Below are 14,799 nucleotides of genomic sequence, written 5' to 3' on the forward strand. Positions count from 1 at the left end.
TTGTGAAATTGGGAGTAAGATGGGCAGATCATCCCAGAACTATTGATTTGAAAACATAAACAATTGTGACTGGAGACACTATTAAATTAGGGTCTATTCTCTGAATTAATTTAGAAATTAGTATAGCTTAAAACCCAAGTGGTTTTCTTACCTTGGTCTCTACTTTTATTTTCTAGGCCCTATAAGACTTTTAATATCCAGGTTTGGGAGGAGAAAAGAGAAGTTTCCTTGAGAAATCTAATTAATTCAGTTTAATAAAGCTCACAGATGGGCATACATAATTTTTAGACCTTCCAAATGAGAAACTAATAAGTGACAAGAATCAAAGTTGGAAACAGTATAAAAGAACATTTTAATAAGCTAGTTTAAACAAAACTGGAAGGATTGATGTAATTGTGAGGTAGACTAGTGAAGTGTTTCTAGAATAATCTGGAAAGTAGCATATAAAACTCACACTTTAAAACAAAACCACAGGGATCATGACTGGGAGCCACTGTCTAGGCTGTAGTGTTGATAGGAGAGCAGAAGGTAGAAATGCTAGTGTGTGAACTTGTATCTATCAGGGAGAAATTGGAAAGATTTGCATTTCTGATTACCTAGAAAGGGTCTCAGAATAATATTTTAAAATTAAGTTCCAAGTAAGAGGCCAAATAGGGTAGTTAAGTACATGTGACTTTGCCTGTTATTTTTGAAGTTATAAAATCTAAATAAAACAGAACTGAATTGCAATATGACCTGAGTTATGAATATCAGAACTTGTAGATACAGAAACTGATAAATAAATTAATTAAAATTTAGTAAGTAGAAATTGAAGCAAAACCAATAATACTCACTTGTTTGTTTTAGATCTCTCTGGTTAATAACTTCTTGAAGTATGGGTTAAATGAGCTCAAACTGTGCTTCCGTGTGAGGCTCACTAGATACCTCTATGAGGAGTATCTCCAGTAAGTGAAACTCTATTTTTAAATTAGAAATATTTAAATTGGGCAGCAGTGTTTATGATACTAGACTTTTTCTTGTTTATTGGACTGTTTTTCAAGAAAATGACTCTTGCATTAGGAATACACTGGGAGTGATCTGTTAGTGGTGGGCTCTAGTCCTAGCACTCCCACCATTAGCTGCCAAGTCACCCTTCTCTGGGCTTGCTTCCCCATAGCTAACAGAAGTTAGGACAGTCCTTAGAATGTCTAGCCTGGTGTGTGTGCGCTGTGGGTAGCACATGAATATGCATGGTTTCTGAGTCACGTGTTTTAAATCACCTTCTAATTGCTATTTCAGAGCGTTCACCTACTATAAAATGGGCAACCTGGATAACAGAATAGCAAACCCAGACCAGCTGCTCACACAAGACGTAGAAAAGTTTTGTAACAGTGTAGTTGATCTGTATTCGAATCTTAGTAAGGTAAGTTTACCCACTTAAAAAATTTGTTAGATTGTTGAATTTTGAATCTGAGCAAATTTGTTTTAGAATTGATTGCGTGGAAGGGCGTAGCATATAAAGAATGTTTTTAAAAGAAAATTAGGATAGCTATAATCATTTTAATTACATAACTAATTTAAAATCTTATTTTTGTCAGAAATTAGTGTCTTAAAAAAGTTTTATAAGAATTCTGTGGCCTGCTTTCAGACAAGTGTTCTTGTCTGTTTACTTCTAGCACTTCTTACAAGTTAGCCTTTTAATTAATATTTCAAATTATACATTCATAAAATAAGACAAGGGACTTCCTGTTTCTCTTTTTCAATATCATCCTATGTGAAGAAAGTAACTGTGTATGTACGCCTGTGTAGGTGTGCGTAAGTGTGAGTCGTGTGTGGTGTGTGTGTGTGTGTGTGTGTGTGTGTGTGTGTGTGTGTGTGTGTGTGTGTGTGTGTGTGTGTGTGTGTGTGTGTGTGTGTATGTGTGTTGTGTGCGCAGATGCATATATGCATGCGTTGAATGTGTTTCCATGGCGGGTGCCGTGGCCTGGAGCTTTGGATGTCGGTTACTCTCTCCTGCATTTGAGATAGTGTCTCTCACTGTTCAATGCTGTTTCTGGGCTAGGGGCTCACGAGCTTCTGGTGATTTATGGTCTCAGTTTCTCATCTCCTGAGAGGAACATGCAGAGATTACAGATGCTTGTTCTCTGTGTTCAGCTCTTATGTGAGTTTTGAAGATCAGGACTTAGGTGTGCGTGGCAAACACTTTACCCACTGAGTCATTTCTCTAGCGCCTCTCTCTTGGGGATTATTATTAGATCTATAAGGCTAATTTTGAGAGAACTGTTACATAGCCTTTCCTCTTGGCACTTGAGCAAATGTGTAGCTCATAAAGTGTCAAACCCACAATAGCGAGACATTCTGAAATTGATTATAATCTTTCTATGTACTATTGTGCATTCTGTTTTAAACATGAATTTAATTCCTGACTTAAATTATAAATATTATTTTTAGCCAATAACCCTTATATATGTTTCAGTTGAAATTTTATTTGTTTGTTTGTTTGTCTTTGTTTTGTTTTGTCTTGTTTTGTTTTTCAAGACAGAGTCTCTCTGTCTTGGCCTTGGCTGTCTGGGAACTGACTGTGTAGACCAGGCTGGCCTCAAACTTAGATCAGCCTGCCTCTGCCTCCTGAATGCTGGGATTAAAGTGTGCCACCGCCACCGCCTGGCACAATTTTAAAGTAATTTGTTTCTTAATAATATGCAAGAGAAAGGGAAGTATACATCTTGGAGTGAGCCAATTCATAAAGTCAGACGTTTGTATTAGTACTCACGAATTTAACTTCAAATAAACAAACGCAATCTGGGTTCCTTGAAAAAGGTTAGAGTACAGCTGCTTCTGAAACGCTGGTTCAGTTGATTCTCAGTGAGTAGCAGTACAGCTTCATAGACTCACTGGACGATTTCCTTCATGTGATTGCTGGGGAGCCCCTCATTTTACAGATGTTGTATCAGAACAGAAGAACATGAAGCAGATTTGGATTTATAACTCAAGTGATTTTGTTTAACACACTTATATTTCTGTGTGAGGGAGTAGTTATCCTGATGAGCTGTCTTGTGCTGAGGAGTATTCCTCCAACTTGATGGTTAATAGTCATCATTTTCAATATCTCCATTTCAAGTTTCTTAAGAACTTTAATTATTTATTTCTGTATATTCCTTGATCTAAGCACTGTTACAGTCTAATTATTATACACAGTGAGAGTTCCACACATTATGTATTAAATATTGAATTGCATTTTATAGTTAACATCTTATATTAGTTGTCAGTCTAGGCACGCTAGTTCTCGGATCTAATTCTGTATATTCTAATGTTTATTTTACAGCCATTTTTAGACATAGTTTTGTATATTTTCAAGTTAACAAGTGCAATTGGAGCTCAGGTGAGTCCATTTTTATTCTTTTGTGTGTATGGATATGTGTGCACACACAGACACACACTTGAATGTGTGTGGATATTATAGGACAACTTGTAGGAGTTTTTTATTCTGTCACCTTGTAGGATCCTAGGGATTGAACTCAACCTTGTTTCTTTATCCACTAAGCTGTCTTGCTACCTCTGTTCCACATTTAAAAATCTACAATACTCTGTTTTGATCAGTGTGAAGATCTAGGATTTTTTTTTAACCTTGAAACCATCTTCATATTATACCTAATCTGATCTGATTATAAAATGATGCTGTACTGGAGGCTCTAAAATAAGTATCCTGATTTGGCTTTTTTTTTTCTAGAAATAATAACCAGAAGTATTTAAACATGCATTGCATACACCGAACATGCATGTGTTTATTGTTGCAAAGTAATGTTAAAGAGAGATTCGGCAGCAACTAATTTTTTTTTTTTTTTTTTGGAGCTGGGGACCGAACCCAAGGCCTTGTGCTTCCTAGGCAAGCGCTCTACCACTGAGCTAAATCCCCAACCCCCGGCAGCAACTAATTTTAATAAAAACTTAGAATAATATCAGCAGTATATTCAGAATGAAATACTAGTTTCAGAAGTATTTTATAAAGATAAATTGTTGGCTAGCCCATGAGCCTTGTTTTCTTTTCTCCGATATGTGTGGTGACAAGAACTTTTTTTAAATCTCATTAACATCTAACTTGAATAATTTTAATGTTTTTCTTAAATATTTATAGCAAACCATGTAACAATATATTGGTCTTCTATATCTATATATGTTTATGTGTGTGTCTTTTTATTCATTTTGTGGTTAATTGATAATTTACCTAGTTTTTCTGCTTTTGTTTGAATTTTCTGTTTTTCTCTTTATTACCCTGTGCTCAGGTGTAATTATTCTGTAACTGACTGCGCCATAAGAGAGGGAACAGACCTAATGTTTTAGTCTCTATACCGTAATTTATATTTCTGGTATTTTACATATTTATATGTATAATTCTGCATTGACATTTTAAAAATACAGTTAGCACCTCCAGCTGTTTTTCTATAGTTACTGAAATGTGTAGAATCAGTCTAATACGATTTTGAAAAATATTGGTACATATATTCATATAGATTGTACCAGCCCTAAAAGGTGAGTCCGTTTCTACAGAACAGAGATTTCAGTATGTTAAAGAAGTAGTTATTCTGGCAGGGATAATGAAGCATGAAATGCCCACTAGAGGGTGTCCAAAAAAGAGTTGTGTGCCTGGAGGAATTGAAGCTGACTGAGCTGTTTTGAGGCCATTCTTAGATGTCCATTAGATGTTGAACTTGTCAGATGTAAGAACAGCTCCATTGAATGCCATGTTCAGGAAAACAGTTTTGATTGGGGCAGAAAATGTAGAAATTAAGGGCGTTTTGGGACTCGTTGAAGCCTCTTAGAATAGCCAGTGGCAGTGGGGTCATTTACTGAGCTGTAACGTATGGAAGACAAAAGCATAGTTCACAGCAGGGAAGGGCTGAGAGCTTGTGTAAGGATTGCCCTTGAGGCACCTATAGACGCCTGGGTGAGGATGCATGCTACATACTTGGCGGTAATATAGTGTATCCGAAAAGATACTGGAAGTCTAAGTTTAGAATGAGGCAAGATCTAAGGAAGGAACCTAGAGGACTGCTAACATTCAAATAGAATGTAAAACCACTCTGAGAATTGCTGTGGACTCTTGAGAGAACGTTAATTTGGGCTCCAGCAGAACAATGTTAGTTGACAGAAGGTAAGTCCGTGAGAGGCTTTAGGTGATCAGTTGTTGGTGATGGAGTTAATGGAGTTGGGGTGACAGTGGAGGTGCGGAGACTAGCATGTGATTTTCCAGGAAAGAAGAAAGAGAGAGGAATAAGCCAAGGCTCAGCTTCTCTGGGTTTCAGGTCCTTACAGCCCTTCACACGTGGGTTTTATTGCCGTGTCCTTGAGTGTTGTGCATCTTTCTCCTCCGTTAACCACAGGGCCCGGCAAGCATGATGGCCTACTTGCTTGTTTCTGGGCTATTCCTAACTCGACTCAGAAGACCCATCGGTAAGATGACGATTATGGAGCAGAAGTATGAAGGAGAATATAGATTCGTTAATTCACGGCTTATCACTAATAGGTAAGGAGAAATAGTTTAGAACAATAATGAAATTTTATTTTTGTAGATATTGATGTCATTTATATTGACATCTAACAATATAGGTACTGAAATAGTGGGTTTTTTACTTGTTTTGAAAATAAGCATTATGAGGAATATTAGTTTTATAAAGTAGAAATCCTGCATGGTTCATGTACTCTTTATTAGCTGTGTAGTTTCTTTGATTTACTTCTTCATATTTTTTATTGACTGATTCTCTGTGAATTTCATTTTTAAAATTTAGTCATGATAGTATTCAAATTTTTGTATTTACTCAATGAAACTTCTGCTTTAACTTATCCACAGACATTTTAAAGTTATGACTGTTTTGCAGTGTTTAATAATTCTGATTTTCCAGATAGTTTTTTGTGGGGAGGAGGAGTGCTGGGCATTGAGCCTCAGGATCCATTGACTGCGGCCAGAACTGCATTCTGGACCATTTCGAGATCTAAAATTGGAAGAAAAAAAATGTAGCCATTGAAGCCATCCATTTCTATTTCTACTCATTAATTATAAACTATGTGATTTTAGGAAGTTATTTGTAGCTTCTTTTCTTGTAGATGGATAATGAGTTGTTCTGATGATTAACTGTATACGTGCCTCTGGTTCAGGTTTTCATCGGGCGCTAAGGTGCTCTGTAAATTTTCTTGTACCTATCTGCCAACTTCAAGTCAATTCTGAGGGTTTTAGTATTTATGTAATATTTTGTAGGCTACACTGTAGGAAGCCACAGAATTACCTAGGAGATTATTCTTTTAATAGTTGCTCTTCCCTTCCTTTTATTGACTTTCTATGTAGAGTTTCTTGCTCTAGGGAGGCAGGGGGATAGTGGGTATAGTTAGTGAAAAGTGTTTGTGGTATCCTTTTACTAGACAACAAACACGTTCCCAGAGTAGAGGCATTGGTGGTGTCGTGTAAGGACTCTTAGGACAGCACAGTCGGGCACAGCGGGATTGGAGCTGTGGCTCTTGCTGGTACTCTCTTGGCTCTGCCCTGTGCTGTAACCGTCCCTTTCCTCTGCTTCACGCCTGTGAGCTTAGAATGGCAAAAACAAGCTGCAAGCACCAGAAACAAAAGAAGAAAGTGCTTCTTGACGTTTCTTTAAGAAACCCTGCCCCCCCCTTCTCTTTTCCCATCATCTTACTCTTTCTTGGGTCTTACTTTTCTTTCTTTGCCTTATTATGTAACCCAGGCTGGCTTTGAACTTGCAATTCTCCTGCCTTAGTGTACTGAATGCAGAGGTTTTACATGTGCACTTTGATTATTATATATCTGGTGTGCACATGTGCATAACGGTGCCCATATATATGGAGGTCTCAGTTCTCTCCTGCCACCTTGTAGAATTGAGTTTGCCAGGCCTGCATTCCAGGGCTGCCTAGCCATCACACAAGCTCCCCCATACAGACTTAACGTGTCTAAGCTTCTATGTAGATATTTGTGTTCTGGTGCTATAAGAAGTACATTGTGGAGGCTAGAAAGATGGCTCTACAATTTGGAGCGTTTATGACTTTTGCAGAGGCTCTGGATCCAATTCCTAGAAACCACATGGTGGCTCACAACCATCTGTTACTATAAGTACTTGGGCAGTTTTCGTCATACTTACAAGACAGAAAGACTATAAACTTTAGTTAAACAGGAGCATTAACTTTAGCTTCTGAACTATGTTTGTTGTGTGAATTTAAGGAATTTACCTAAGTTATATTTGTGCTTTCTTCATTCATCTGTATGGTTCTGCTTTTCCCACTGGTGATCTCTGTCATGCTCCCCGGGGAAATTGTACGGGGAATACTGTGGTGCAAGAGTGAGAACAGCGTTGGTGCATTTGGACCTCCTGGTGGCCGCCCTGCAGCACTGTCAAAGGCTGTGTGGCAAAGTCACTACTTGTAGTTTTCTGTTGTTTTCTCTCTTTATCTGGTTCAGGTCTGTAGTTTAACTCACAGTCTGTAATGTCTGTCAGCCTAATCTTTCTCTATAATAAGGCATCTTCCTCTTCTGCCTTATTTACAGTTTGAGAGCATTCGCTCACTGAATCTGTAATAGCCAGGTTATGTCCAGGTAGGTTGTAGTCCAGTTTGATCCAGTCAGTTGTGTGCTCTTAGCTAGGTACTGGCTTGGCCTGTGCCAGATATTCTCTTAGTGACAAGTGCCCATTTATCATTACCTTTGTTTGTTTTTTAATATTGAGGAGCGGGTCTGCTACTGAGTGCTTTTGGTGGTCAGAGGACAGATTTGTGGAATTAGTTCTTTCCTTCCACTGTACTGCAGGCTTGGGCGAGTGAACTCAGGTTGGCAGGCTTGTATTTTACTCCGAGCCATCACAGTGGCCCAAGATGCCCACTCACATAGAGAAGCTGACTCATTGAGCACTGCATTTCAGTTACCTGTTAGGGTGAGATAACTTGAAATTGATTGCTACATTATTTTCTTTAATAGTGAAGAAATTGCCTTTTACAATGGGAATAAACGAGAAAAGCAGACAATCCACTCCGTCTTCCGAAAACTGGTAAGATGAACATTTGACGGTTATGTGGTTTTTCTATGCCTTTACATATGTATAGATAAATGTCACAGATATGTTTTAAATAGCAAGTCTTTATACTGTGTTTTAAACTAAAAATGAGTTTAAAAACTATTGCATCAACATTAAATTGTCCATTTATAAAGCAATTTACTAATAATCCTGCTCATTTTGCAGTGTTTACTGTAGGACTCTTACGGATAATTAATCTAGTGGTTCTTGTAGATCAGTGGGGCTTTTTGCAGAGTACGGTTAGCAAGCTTTCCTGTGAAGGATGGGCTAGGTTTCCTGACCAGGTAGTCTCTGTTGGACATACAATACACACAACAGTGGCTGTGTAAACAACTTGATTGCAACATAAGTGGCAGGCTAGATTTTGTTGGTCATAGTGTGTTGACCTTTGATTTGGAATATAAATATTTTCTGAAAGCTGTTTTTCTTTATTTGATGCTATTTTGAATTCAGATAGTTATACTCATTCAGAAGGCATTCAGTGACAGGTAGGCTGCTTAACTGCTAGCGAGAATTAGGTGGTGAGTGCTGAGTGAAATCTTGCCTCCAGGGAGCTAATATTTTAGTGGAAATTTGTGATATTGAATATATATTTTAAGAATACTAAAAAGTTGTCTTAGGCTATTTCAGAAGTGATATTTTTGCCATCTAGCCTGACTAGAGGTTTTAGAGTGCGTCTAGAGCCCCTAGTCACGCGGCAGCTTTCAGAGCACCTTTCCCAGCCTGTGACTCCTCACCGTACACTCAGTTCTGACCAGTGTATGTGAAATGGCTTCTCATCCTCCGTTTGCTTTGGTGATGATGAGCTCGTGTATATAGGTGTCTGGCAGTATTGGAAACAGCACGGAAACGTTGTCGTTAGGTAAACACGGTTTGATGAGGTGTTTGGCATCTGCGCACTGTTCAGCATTGTGCTCATCGTGTGCTGTGTAAGAGAGTCAGGAGCCATAGCTTTTCAGTGACTGTTTGTGAGTTAATTATGCTTTATCCTTAGGGAAAATCAGTTTTTTATTTGTCAAGAAAAAAAAAACGTGCTTTGTTTGTTTCCTGTCAGGTGGAACACCTACATAATTTCATTTTTTTCCGGTTTTCTATGGGTTTTATCGATAGCATCATTGCCAAATGTAAGTATGTTTTCAAAGAGATGGCGTAGCGTGATCTGTGGGAAAAGTGAAATAACAGTGGGTAACGTCTTCACCGCTGTTGCAGATATTGCCACTGTAGTTGGGTACCTGGTCGTCAGTCGCCCGTTCCTAGACCTGGCGCATCCGCGACACCTTCACAGCACCCACTCAGAGCTGCTGGAGGTAAGGTGCTTACACTGATGAAGACAACTCAGAGTTAAGGCTGTGCTCTGATTCAGAAATGTAAGCACAATCTAATACTCATTTGTCTTTAAGGATTACTACCAAAGTGGAAGAATGCTTTTGAGAATGTCTCAAGCTTTGGGGCGGATAGTTTTGGCTGGGCGTGAAATGACTAGATTGGCTGGGTAAGATATGCACTAATACGCAACTGCATAGAACGGTTTTTAAACGTGTGTTGTTCTTATATTGCTGGTACTCAGTTGAGATTAAAACTGTGGGAGGTACTGACTCCTCCTACTCTAGGAAGCTGGTTTTGATAGAGAATGAGGGACGACTTCTCTCAGTGAGCTTCCCCTGCTTTCTGGAGGCAGCTGTGTGAGTCTTAACTGGATTGGTGCCCTGGTCGTTTGCCGTCCTTCACGGACACTGGCCCTGGATAAGTTGGGGAATGAGGATACTTGGCAGCCTTCTTCTTTTATAGAAATTTAGTTAGTGAGTAGAAGTTTTACATAGAATATTTTTGCTGTCCACTATAGATTTTTACCCCCTAAGGATTTATACTAGCAATTGGGTTCTTTTTTTCCTTTTTCTCCTACTCCCCCCCTCCACAAGCATTTTATTAAGGAGTGATTGGTGTATTAAAAAAATCATACTTGATGTGTACAAAATTCACGACTAAGGGACAAGTGTGCATCTGTGAAACTGTCAACACGGAGTATACATACACATGCACCGAGCACCGCCCACGGCCTCCTCTGGGGAGTCTGCTTCCTACACCAAGCTGGCGAACATTGACCCCCATTTGCTTCTCTGATGAGAAACCTTCCCTTTGACCTTCACGTCCTTCTTAACTCCCCAACTCCTGGTCCCTGGTCTGGTTTCTGTTGTCCAGTGAGAGCAGAGATGGCCTCAGTTTCCCCTTTGTCGAGAAGTAGTATGCATCAGTGCCTCTTCTCTCTGAGGGAACGGCCAGTCTTATATGTGACTGTAGGTCACTCTGTGGCTGCAGTGTGTACTAACAAGAACACGTGCTAGTGACCAAGGGAAACACGTGTCTTGCCTCCGGATGGGTGCTGTTGAGATGAGGATCCTGTGAAACCCCCTCCTCATTTCCCTGTCCCCTCTCTTTTGCTGAAGCAAAGTAGGACTGTGTTAGTAATACTTTATGCTGAGGAGACGTCCTTTAGGTTAGGTCTCTTAAGCTAAGCTACAATTTTAGACATTTCAGTTTATATACAAGATGTAATAGCCTAGACTTTTGATTATGGTTTCTGTTAAATTTTAGTTTTACGGCTCGGATTACGGAATTAATGCAAGTACTAAAGGATTTAAATCATGGCAAATATGAACGTACAATGGTGTCACAACAGGATAAGGGTAAATATGACAATCATGGTTTGCAGTCATGATTTTAGATCTGTCCTAATGTATAATATCTTAATAATTATTTCCGTTCAGGTATTGAAGGAGCACAAGCTAGTCCCTTGATACCTGGTGCTGGAGAAATCATCAATGCAGACAACATTATAAAGTACGTACTAGCCAAAGGCTCTGCTGCACCCCGCACATTGGTTATGCTTCATGGCAGCTTCTCTGCAGCTTGTAGTTGCATGTGCGACTTACAGTTGACCTTCAAAAACTTTAAATAGCCTTGGTATGTCATCGATTTAAAAGGTTTGAGTATATACCTATACACATTTACGTATGTATAATTTGATGTTTGATATCACCTACGTATTGTAAAATAATGTCCCTGTTTCAGCTAATTATTGTCTTTTATTTCCATACCTGAGTGTGAGTGTGAGTGTGTGAGTGTGTGCGTGTGTGTGTGGTTTCCTGTGTGTAGAGTGTATTTTTAACCATTGTTCCTGTGCTGCTGCTTAGACCTCGAACTCACCCATCTCCCCTCATGAACCTGAGTGGCACCGCCTTCATTTCCCTGTCCCTCCCCCAGCAACTCCTTCTCCATATGAGTTACATAAGCTACGCTTCTCTCTCTCAGTTCTTACCAGAGTGCTCTGTCATCAAAAAGAGAAACACTTCAGTTCTTTTAAAAACATGTTTGTGGTGTAAAGAGTTTAAAACAGATTTTTACTCACGTGCTCGTGTGTGTTCCTGCTTCTATGTGTGTGCACCATGTGCGTGCACCATGTGTGTGCACCATGTGTGTGCAGCATGTGTGTGCAGGTGTGTGTGCAGCATGTGCGTGCAGGTGTGTGTGGAGGCAGAAGAGGGCATCGGATCTCCTGCAGCTGGAGTTACACAGTTCTGAACCTGATGGTTGCTGGGAACCAAATTTGGGCTCTGCAAGAGCAGCAGGGGCTCCTACCCACAGAGCCATCTCCTCAGCACTCCAGACTCAGGGTTTTTCTGTTTTCAAGGCTGAATAATACTCCCTTGTGAGAGCATGTGCTTACACATACGATATATTCTTTATCCTTTTATCAGTTGAGAGACATTAGGGGAGTTTCCCCAGTCGGTTTGCTGAATAAAACCTGCAGTGAGTGTGGGGGTGCAGATACCAGTGTGCGGCACCTGCTTATTTCCTATGGACAGCCACCTGCAATTAGGAGTGCAGTCTGAAGCGTTAGGGCAGTGAGGCTAAGCGAGGAGCCTCCACATTGCTTTCCTGTCAGCGCTGAGGGGGTTCAGGGCTCCTCTTCCTGCCTCTGCATCTCGCCTGCACTCGCCTTTGTCTTTAGAAGCCAGGGAGGACTGACGCTCACTGCAGTTTTCATCTGCATTTCTGTGCTGGTTAGAGATCTGAAGAGCCTTTTCAATTGCATTTTGTGCCTGAATGTATGCTTTTAGCAAGTGCCTGAATGGACTTTTGCTCTGTTGGGTTATTTCTATTTGGTGTATTAATTATTTAAGTTCCTTACATGTTTTAATTTCCTCTTTTCTATTAATGTCCTTTCTAGGTTTGATCATGTTCCTTTAGCAACACCAAATGGAGATATCTTGATCCAAGACCTTAGTTTTGAAGTAAGTTTTAAAATGTTGATGACTTTAAATCATCTTCAAAATATGAATTGAAAATTGAATATTTCAATTAACTTTGAATTATCTCTATAAATCCATATAATCACATTTGAGACTCTCTTTGACATCTAGAAATCTCATTTTCTTAAAATGGACTGGCCTTAAAATCTCAGTGATTACTAGCACGTCAAGTTGATTTTGTTGGCGATATGCTCAGGAGCTAGGAGACGTCACAAAGGAACCGGCTTTTGTTCCTAGCACCCTCGTGTTGGCCATTCTCTCCCATCCTCTTTCTCTTTGCATTTTACTTATGTATTGTGTGTTGTTTGGGGGTGAAGCACGTGTCACACTGAGTGTGTCAGTCAGAACACAAGTTGAGTGAGTTGTTCTCTTCTACTGTGGCTCCAGGGGTTAAACTCAGGTCATCAGGCTTGGCAGGGAGCGTCTGCCACTGACCCATATCACTAGCCCTGAACAAGTCACAGCACAGTTGCACCTAGTGTAGCCATCCCAAGTAGGGTATCAGCCAAATAAACAGTGTGTTTTCCTGACTGACTGGTGACATGATAGGTCATGGGAGCATGAAGAGGCAACCTTGACTGTGTTCCGTGGGATTTGTATCTTGAATTTTGAGGACTACTGTTAGGTTATTTGTGCCCACCGGCACACTTCTGAAAATCAGGATTTCTTTCTTTTGGAAAGTCATCAGAAGACAGACTTGGCCATCAGAAAGCAAGTTTCCTGCCTGCCTGCCTGTCTGCTACGCTCTGTCATAGCTAAACTGATGGGCTCTCTGCAGGCTGAGATGCATCCTTCATCCTCACAGGCTGTCAGTGCAGGCGTAGTCACTCCTCTGTAGGTTGTAGTGTTTATCCTGGGCACTCACCGCACTCCCTTCACCTGCTTGGGCGGAGTCCGCCTTTGCCTGCTTTGATGATTCTCATGCAAGCAGCCTCGTTGGCTTGGTGAGCTTTGGCTTGGGCCACCTTTTAGGCTTTGCTGACACCACCTCCTCTCCCTACCTCACACATCTCAGCCCAGTAACTGCTGCTGCTTTCCCTGCTGTCCTCTGCAGCAGAGCCTGTCTGTCTGTCTGTCTGTGAGGCAAGGCCCATTCTTGCTTGCTTGCTTGCTCACTGCTGGTGGGCAGGAATGGCCTCCTCATGATGAGACATCCTCCTAACACGTCTTTGGAAGTTGTCCCAATTGTCACTTGCAGTGACGAGTACTTTGACCTCCCAGGCCTCTGTGCCCTTCCTGTTTCCTTATCCAGCCATGGAGTTCTGTCCACGGTGCTTAGTCTGTACTATACAATTTACTTTACTTTGTTATTGTACATAGTGTTGCTGACACAGAAGTTATACACAGTGTTATTAAAAGATCAGAATAAAAGATGATGCACATATCACTGGGAACGTTTGGATATGTTACAGTGTATTCATACTATTCATGTAGTATAGTGTGTGGCACACACAGAGTATGTACTACAGGCATAACAGAATGGGCAGGAGGACCCAAACACAGTGAACTGAAGAATACTTGTGACATATTGTTAAGTAAATACAGACCTCTGAGTAAAAGAATCTGTTCTACAGTGCAGGTAATAATATGTTAATAAACATGAATACATACAATTATTATTTTCAAGAATCCTCAGGTGTTTTAAGCTTTCAAGTTTTGCATCTGATTAAGACTATATTAAACAGTCTAGGTAATGGTCTTTAAGTGAAAAAAAGGAAACAGTAAAATTAAAAGTTAGCAGAAGTAAAGGTCTCTCATCATACACTCCATAGTTGTGCCCAACACCACCTTTACAAGTAAAATTAGAAGCTAAGACTTAGCAAAGATAGCTTTGACTCTAAGGAAATACCTCACATACTATTCATTTAATTTAGTTAATTCAAAGAATAATTGTCTTTCAGGTTCGATCTGGGGCCAACGTTCTCATTTGTGGTCCAAATGGCTGTGGAAAGAGCTCCCTTTTCCGTGTTCTTGGTGAAGTATGTACAAGCCGGCTTCCAAAGCTTGCTGTCTTATGTGTAAGTCTGTCAGGTTAGGAATTTCAGTCACTTATGTTCTCCCTTTGCTTTTATAGTTATGGCCTCTCTTTGGAGGACGTCTTACTAAACCTGAGAGAGGAAAGTTATTTTATGTTCCTCAGGTAAGACTTTGTTTGAACTGTTTTGTAACCTTTAAGATCTTTTTACTTAATGTTTTAAAACATACACTTAATGACTCTTTCTGTGTCACTGCTAGCGACCCTATATGACCCTGGGAACACTGAGAGACCAAGTAATATATCCAGATGGAAAGGAGGACCAGAAGAAGAAGGGGATATCTGACCAAGTAAGGGGTGTTTATATCCTACACGCACTGAGCATGCCCTGCTTTCTTTGTCATTTGAAACATCACATAGTGTGGCTCATCCAGAAAGTCTTCCAAACCATTGTTAGAACTCT

At 40.1% G+C, this 14,799-nt stretch overlaps 1 protein-coding gene across 2 annotated transcripts in view; it reads left to right on the plus strand.

Moving 5' to 3' along the window:
- The window catches only part of Abcd3 (ATP binding cassette subfamily D member 3), a 54,559-nt gene that overhangs the window by 28,034 nt on the left and 11,726 nt on the right, over positions 1-14,799 (plus strand). For both annotated transcript variants that reach the window (XM_032897392.1, XM_032897393.1), the window contains exons 6-19: positions 847-944; positions 1,279-1,402; positions 3,305-3,361; positions 5,361-5,503; positions 7,955-8,024; positions 9,106-9,175; positions 9,261-9,358; positions 9,452-9,543; positions 10,644-10,735; positions 10,817-10,889; positions 12,280-12,343; positions 14,263-14,340; positions 14,436-14,501; positions 14,597-14,686. In XM_032897392.1, the coding sequence (XP_032753283.1) occupies positions 847-944; positions 1,279-1,402; positions 3,305-3,361; positions 5,361-5,503; positions 7,955-8,024; positions 9,106-9,175; positions 9,261-9,358; positions 9,452-9,543; positions 10,644-10,735; positions 10,817-10,889; positions 12,280-12,343; positions 14,263-14,340; positions 14,436-14,501; positions 14,597-14,686 (1,215 nt within the window). The remainder of the gene's footprint in view (positions 1-846; positions 945-1,278; positions 1,403-3,304; positions 3,362-5,360; positions 5,504-7,954; positions 8,025-9,105; positions 9,176-9,260; positions 9,359-9,451; positions 9,544-10,643; positions 10,736-10,816; positions 10,890-12,279; positions 12,344-14,262; positions 14,341-14,435; positions 14,502-14,596; positions 14,687-14,799) is intronic.

Source organism: Rattus rattus, chromosome 3 (genome assembly GCF_011064425.1).
Source record: "Rattus rattus isolate New Zealand chromosome 3, Rrattus_CSIRO_v1, whole genome shotgun sequence".
In the NCBI taxonomy this organism is placed as follows: domain Eukaryota; kingdom Metazoa; phylum Chordata; class Mammalia; order Rodentia; family Muridae; genus Rattus; species Rattus rattus.